The sequence below is a fragment of the Dermacentor variabilis genome, chromosome 1 (genome assembly GCF_050947875.1).
Source record: "Dermacentor variabilis isolate Ectoservices chromosome 1, ASM5094787v1, whole genome shotgun sequence".
NCBI classification, from domain to species: domain Eukaryota; kingdom Metazoa; phylum Arthropoda; class Arachnida; order Ixodida; family Ixodidae; genus Dermacentor; species Dermacentor variabilis.
Window position 1 is genome coordinate 250,482,976 of NC_134568.1, and position 7,783 is coordinate 250,490,758.

The 7,783-nt window shown below is 44.7% G+C and overlaps 1 protein-coding gene across 1 annotated transcript in view; it reads left to right on the forward strand.

Annotated features, from left to right (window-relative positions):
- LOC142573253 (uncharacterized) overlaps positions 1-5,579 on the forward strand; it is a 28,502-nt gene extending 22,923 nt beyond the window's left edge. The window contains exons 17-21 of the mRNA XM_075682865.1: positions 7-142; positions 247-576; positions 4,626-4,819; positions 4,906-5,041; positions 5,298-5,579. Coding sequence (XP_075538980.1) covers positions 7-142; positions 247-576; positions 4,626-4,819; positions 4,906-5,041; positions 5,298-5,520 — 1,019 coding nt within the window. The 3' untranslated portion in view covers positions 5,521-5,579. The remainder of the gene's footprint in view (positions 1-6; positions 143-246; positions 577-4,625; positions 4,820-4,905; positions 5,042-5,297) is intronic.
- The last annotated feature ends 2,204 nt before the right edge of the window (positions 5,580-7,783 follow it).

Below are 7,783 nucleotides of genomic sequence, written 5' to 3' on the forward strand. Positions count from 1 at the left end.
TCACAGCTCTGTTGCTGACAGACGTTGATCCCAAATGTGACTACCCAAAATCACTCTTAAAGGCTCTCCAATGTACCATAGAATTTCAGGAGTTCGCTGAGCAAGCTACATGGGACACGATGACGTCAGCCGAATCGTGCTCGTGCGTTCCTTCACTTTTTCAAGAAGGGCCCTCACGGTCTTTGGTAGTTCTGTAAGATGACGAAATTGCTTGCGTGATGTGAACTAACAGATGTTTGATTTTAGGTCTCTGGAAATGCTCGACGAATGTCTGATACACTCTCTGGACAATGGACAGTGCAAGCACAGCCTGAATGCCAAGGCTCAAGTGTCCGTGCTGAGGTCGTTACTCATGGCCGAGTACAAAGTTACCTGCCGCAAAGTATATCAGTCGGCACCCGGAATGTCTGAGATGCAGCCGGACGACTACGTATACGAGGATTACTACTACTTTGGCGACGAAGTTGTGCGCACGAGGGCACCAGAAAAGAGGCCTGACCACTTCGTCGAGGAGCAGTTGAGTAACGAAACGAGGATCGCTCCAAGTGCCCGCTTGAAACTGCACGATCATCTCGAGTAAGTGCACGAACTGGTGTACGACGTCGTTGCGCGAAGTACCCAATGTCATACGCTGTAAATATTTGAAAACTGCGGTTTAAGGTTCATGAAAACAGAGCAGTTGTTTTTTAAACGCGTAATTCAAAATATGTTAGAGTGGTTATAACACTGGCATTTCATACTTCCGCAGCTAAATAAAGCGCCTAAATTTTTTTGCCGGATCCCATCATGAATACGCGAAGAAAAATAGTAACCGCATATCCTGTGGCCTGAACTAGACCTACTACAGTTTTGTTTCGTTGATTAGTTTTCATTAACGAAGTGGGAGCACGTTAATACTAAACTAATATGGCTTCACAGTGATAAAAATGACCTTATCATGTTTAATGCGATGAAGTAAGCTCCTGTCAATTTCTTTGTTGAGACATCAGCTGAATAAGATTGCATTATAGTGTCAAGAAAGCGACACCATTCACTTTAGAACTGTTTAAGCAGGGGATTGTGTTTAAGCGCGTAAGCAGGGGATTGTTTTTCGGGCTAATGTGTTCGTGAAAATACTTGATGGTAAGTTGAAGCTAATTACCAGCACAAGTGTCTAGCGTTACTAAGCTTCCTACATCCATTTCGCTTGCCTCACTTCCAGACACTATTTCAGTTCTTGAAGGAAAGATGTTAGTTCTAAGTATGAATATTGCAGATATGTATTACTTTCTGCCGTGTGACGGGTTGTTAAAAGGATTATATTAGGGAAGAAGTTTGGGGAACCAGTATGTAAGGAAAAATATTGTGCGTCTACTGGGGCTTTTCTGGAAACATATTCATGTATCAAAAGTAGACCATTGTGGGGTGGAATCTACAGCAGTCACATGAAGTCAAGGGCCCTATAACGTAAAACCATTCCAATATGTTTCTATTCCAATCTCCTGACGTCAAATTTGCGTAACCACTAACGCAAGCACCGGGCGGTCACCCGCAGGGTTGTCTGAACAGACCAATCAAATGCTCTCCTCGTTCATAGGAGGTCACTTTTGTTTACTTGAAAAACGAATAACATTGCTTACACTGAGCGGCTTGTCGTATCTAATTGGCTGACAAGAGGCGAGGAGAACAATCAAGTGGAGAGGGATTCGATGGGGCCGAGCCACTGCACTGAAAGTCGATAACCGGATGAAGAGGGTGGTGCCGGCGCCTACGATTGGTCGGCTTTCCCTTACTTAGTTTGCGGTGGCTGGTCGAAAATCGCGGCGGCATGCAACGGAAGCTCAAGAATGACGCTAAAATTGACCCTTAGCAAAGAAGAGTTGGCAGAATGAGGGGGTAAACGTGCCGAAAGTGCTCGAAAACGTTAGACGGCCGCGCAAGAATTTTATTATACGCAAATACACCCATCCTCTCCGGCAGGTGCGAGTAGCCAGTGTCTGAGCGATCGGTGGCAGCCATCTTCTATTCCTTTCGGAACGGGGCAGCCTGCGGCTATTTCGAAGAAAATTCAGTTTTGTTCGGCATATTAATGCATCTTTATCGCATACACGTCACTTTGACGCGGTGAGTTCTTGCGGTTTTGTGACGTCGCGTGACAGGCAGGTGAAGTGTGTGCAGCCCGAAAACATTTTACCAATAGCCGAGGGCTAATGGCGAAAAGGGGTCGAATCAGAAATAAGTGTTTTTCTTTTTTCTGTCAAATCATGCATAATCAGTGCGTACACATCATATCAGATGGGGAGGTATCGCGGTTTTCGTAAACGTCGCGTGACAGACAGGTGAAGTGGGGGTGGTCGAAAAAAGTTTTTTACCAATCGTGGAGGGCTGATAGCAGAATTGGAATAGAAAAGTTTGGAACAGTTTTACGTTATAGCGCCCCAACTCTCGTCAATTTGACCTCGATTAAGTCGACTTCTCGCTCAAATAAAAGGCACTGGAAAGTCCAAGTGAGAAACGATACATTGCTACGCAAGAAAAACTCATTTACAAGCACGCTACTTCACTTAATTCGACCCACAACCACCGGTTACTAAAAGCTTAAGATATACTAAATTCAGCTGACAGTGCTACTGCTAATCTAGGCACGAAGCTATTTGATTTAAATTTATATTGATATTTTAGTGCTCCACGCTCGTGAATCCATCCGTTCCTGCTTGTTTCGTGCCGTGTGTGCTGAGGCAGCATTTAAACATGTCCGAACTCTTCACCTCATTCTGGTGGAGTCTCGCTTCCAGAGAAAGGAACAAAAAGACATTATAGACTACTTCAAGTAACAAAATGGATTCAAGTTCCTTCATTTTCTCGCTGTTTGTGAATTGGACCTCTCACATAATTCGATAAAGCCTTGCACTCTCGCAGAGATCGAATTCACGGGAGTTTTCTGTATTTGCGTCGGTTCTAAGGTTGACGCGTTCCCTGGTGATATATACTAAAGCAATGTTTCCCTCGAGTTAGACCAATCTTTAGGTGACTTTGTCCTCAAAATCTTCTCCCGTGAGGACAAGTACTTGGTTTGCTGTTATAGCGATAACCCCGACAGTGTCATTGCTTCTGTAACTGAAGAAATCAAAATATAAGGTCGGAGAGGAGGGGGGGGGGGGTCAAGAGTCCGTAAGGAACCGCTACTACATAGGAGCATACAAGTTTAGGTAATACCTCGACTTCTTTAGACAACCGTGTGTGTTGGAAACTCATTAGAGATCATCAAAACGTTTGCTCAACTTTTCGTCGAAGATTTGTAAAGTTGTAAAAAACGAAATGGTCCTGTCGTGCCATAAATCCTCGCTCACTAATTCGTGGGTTCACAAGATGAATATTAGCTTTAGTATGCAGCTGACGCGTTTATTAGAAGCTGGTTTTCTTCGTCTTGCCGTAGTCACCGCCTCGGAACACTTGAAAAGGTACATTATACCTTCCAGTTAGCGCATTACTACAGAAAGCCTTCAAAGTAAAAATGAAGAAAGCCGTGGATATACTTTACGTTAACTGTATGCCCCATAGATTTACCGTTCTGTTTGCGGATGGCAGTAGGTTAGGAAAGATATGTGCCGCCATGCAGAGAAAGAGCAGTTCAAGTGAAAAAAAAAGCAAGACTAAGAAAACTTACAGGTGACATGTACCGCATACTAACAAATTCGAAGAATGCCGTAAGGGCGTAGTTTATAAGGTTCCTCGTATAAAATGAATTACGGGATTTTATATGTCAAAACCCCGACATGATTGTAGCCCACGCCGTAGTGGGGAACTCCACATTAGTTTTGACTATTTGCAGTCCTTTAACGTGCACCCAGTGCACGGTACAAAAGCAGCTTTGCATTTTGCCACCGTCGAAATGCGGCCCCCGTGGACGGGATTTGATCCCGCAACTTCGTGCTTAGCAGCACAAAACTTTTTTTGTTGCTGCAATGCACGCTTTCTCGCCATCTTTTTAAGTGTGTACATGGACTTTCGGGCAGACAGGCTGTTGCATTTATCAAAGATTCTATCAGCATAAACGATCGTTGACCTGCGGAACACGCAGGTCAACATCGTCTAACCTTTCTTCGCACTGTCGCGATAACAAGTGTATATACTCCAAAATTTGTATACAGTATAGTTCTGTGCCGTCGTCAGAACGAGCAAGTTTGCCTTGTGGTCAAGTGATGGAGTACCATAAATAGCGCTAGCACGTGCGCATCGTGCTTAAAGAAGAGTTGTTATACTTGAACAGTTATCTTTCGCGAGTGCCCGCACGTGTATATTAATTGATGGGTTGGCTCTGGTCTTCCCTTGCGCATGCGCAGATAAAGCTTGTCCTCCTTCTTTTCCGCCACTGTGAGACTTTTCAGTTGATATAATCGGCGTTTGAGTTGTCCTCGCTCTAATTGTGTCTGAGATTGCACGTCTGCATTTCAATGTACCACGAATGTGAACATGTCATTCAAACGTAGTCACTATATTATTTTGCTGGTTGATTGACGTGATGGAGTTTTCTCGACATCTTGGTTAAAATTATTTGCGCTGCAGTGAAGCCCATAATATAGCAGGTAGATTTTGAAGGAGAAAAAGTAGGGAGAAGTAGATGCTCATGGATAAAAATATCGCAGGAGGATCTACAACAAGGTGCGTGGGTTCGGGTTTGACAAGATCATGAACAAAGTCAAACATGATCCGCAGCCCCCCAACGTGCTAGTAACAACCCCGACCACCGCATTCAATATGACGAACTCCAGCGATGAACAGCAACCCCAATCGGCGATGACGGGTGTGGTCATTCCGGTTCTTGACAACGATGACGGACGTAAGTTGCAGAGCCTATCAGGCTCCATATTTGCAGTTCCATCTGCAAATACGAATGTATGTTAATGTTTACATTTCTTTATGTAGTGTGCAACATGGCTGGGTACGAGAGGGAAAAGCAACGCTGCAGTCAATATATATCTGACCAAGCCCGGAAGTACAAACGAAACGTCAAGTATATACCGGTGTCCAATCTCAGAGACATCGCCGACAACGTGTGCAAGTAAGGCGATTATGACTTGACAGCATTTTACTGTGCCCTTTCTCGAGTTACTTAATTGCAAGTACATTGCAAGACTAGGCTGTAGATGTTGTACGTTATGCTTCTTCGATAAATTACCCAAAACTAGCTGCTGCAACGCAAATAATTCACGTTGTAGCACAATAAAATACACAAACGATGCACAAACGCTCAAAGTGTTTCAAGTATACTTTCATAGATGCGCTCATTGCTGTCTCCTGCAATCCTTTCTTCCCAGGATGGTGGACCTCTACCGTGCCTGCATGAGCGAAATAGCTGAGCGCAATAAGTGTCTGGTGATGCTCGCCAACACACCTCGGATAGTCGAGAACGAGCTGATAAAACTTGGCCTGACGTTTTGCACTACTGCTACGATCGGGTCAGGATGCCAGCCCCGGTACAACGCCGGTACAGTCACTGTCGTATTCCTGTGCAGCCTGAGTTTGAGGATCCAAAATTAGGAATAAATATCGAGGTCGCATGTATTGCATAATTTTCCTTACGAATGGTACAGTAATTAGAAAAATTTGATGCATATAGTGGCGCGCTTCTCCAGTATGATTAACTCAGTGTTCTGTTTTTCTGATGCCGCCTGTTCTCACAATAAAGCACACCAAGTAGAGAGGCTACGAGGTGATGGCATCCTGGAGTTGCGTGACAGTTCGATCTGTGCTGCCTGTTCAGCATAGTACGTATCCTTTTATCTGATTCTGTTCTTGTGTTTTTCCTTCCAGCCATGGTGCTACCACTTTGACTAAGCTACTATTATTGTGCAACTTTGCGGATCACGAAACCTCCGGTTAAAGCTGAGGCCTAAAATAGGCTGCTGTTTCACACTTCCTCGGAGAATAATTTCAGGGACATTGTTCACACACACCACACCAAATCCCACGTCAGCGGCCTCCCTTTTTAAATACAAAGTTTTTTATTTGCGAGTTACCACCCCGTTTGCATATCGGTTATGGTTCTAGCCTCTTTTCACGGGCCGCCCCCGGAAATAGTGCAGCTTAAGAATGTCGGCCGATATGGGCTCCTTATGGCCCACTGGTTACCATGATGTGCCGGATACATACAAGTAAATGAATGTTTATTTAACAACCAGAAGTGAAACTGCCCGACGGAAGGATTCCTACTGACGACCCGTAGTACAGGAGCTCGGTGATCCAACCATTTCGCCACTGATGCACGCCTCAGCTGGTGGAATCGAACATCCTAAAAAATTTCCCGCGCGTAAGCCAGAGTGTTGAGAGGCATTTTTTCCATCATTAATTATATGAACAAGCCAAGCGATTTTTCGCCGTCCTCGATAATTACACATAAAAATAGTGATATCTTTAGTTTCAATAAGTTTTCTGATGAACATTACTCACATTAACTGTATGGTTTCCCGTTGCGTCAGAATTTGAACGCCAGATGGCGAAATATGTTTAGGCGTGTTCGTGTTCCAATCCCACAGATTGGTCCAAAGAAGCAGCTGTATTCTATGACCTCGGGTTAGATATCTATGCAGACAACCTATATGCGGACTCCCCCCTCCCCCCTCCCCCACCCTGCCCCGGCAGTGGCGTAACCAGGTGGTGACAACCGGGTACGTACCTCCCCTCCCCCTCCCCCGAAATTCCTCTGCGAGTGTGCAGTCACACTAGCACCCCTCCCACATTCCTCCCCCTCCATGGTCAAGTGGGTGCCCCACCTCCCGAAATATTTTCTGGCTAAGCCAGTGCCCAGCCGGCTTGTGCCATCGTTATCGCGCACGTAGCAACCATGATAGTACCGACCGGTGCGGGGTTTCTGAATCGAAACACCGCGTCCTACACATCGCGCTAACATGACCTCGCGAGCTGTCAGAACGCCGGCCGTATAAATCCTTCAGGATAAGCTAGAACGGAAACATATGCGCCAAAGGTATACGGGCTACTCTGCCAGCGCATAGGTAAAGCTCTACAGTAAGAAGACAGCAAGGCTGCTTATTGTTCTACAAGCATGAATTTAGTGCATGGCATTAAAGCGCTATGACATGACTGCCTATTACATGAGAAAATAATGCATTACGAATGAGTACATAGCGCAATGTTTCCACGTAAACATTATGCTCTAATACAACTTGGCGGCGTAGCGTTAATATGCGGAAAACAAAGCGGGCCAACAGCACATATGTGACAAGTAATCGGGCTGTGGTGGCTGCTTTTGAGCATCTTACCACCGCGATGTTGAGGTCAAGTGAAGAGACGAGATTAAAGCATAGAGACTCGCGCTTATGATTGGTGCACTAGGGAAATAATTAAAATTGAAGCACAATATTAAATTTTAGTTTTGCGGCGCAGCTTGAATTAATAGTGTCTATGAGGCTGGCGTGAACCTATAGGACATGTGAACACAAAGTAAAACTAAAGGCGCATTGGCTATCAGTGTAATGGTGTCAGACTTTATGGGTGGCGCCAGTTCCAGTCTCCGTGACGTATGTAAACGTAGTTGAGGTCATGCTTCAACGTTCGAGTAGCACACATTTTCACTGTTGTCGCGAATTCTAAGAATTTATTCACTTATGCGCGTGCACGCGGTATACCGTGTTTGCGTAAGTGCGCATAAGCTTTCTAGATCACGTAAGATCATAAATAATAAATAATAGCTAATAAAACTGAATCAAATACTAATCTGCTCTAAATGAGAAAAAATATTGAAGATTAGCATGAACAACGTCTATCAACATACAGTGATAGCCAT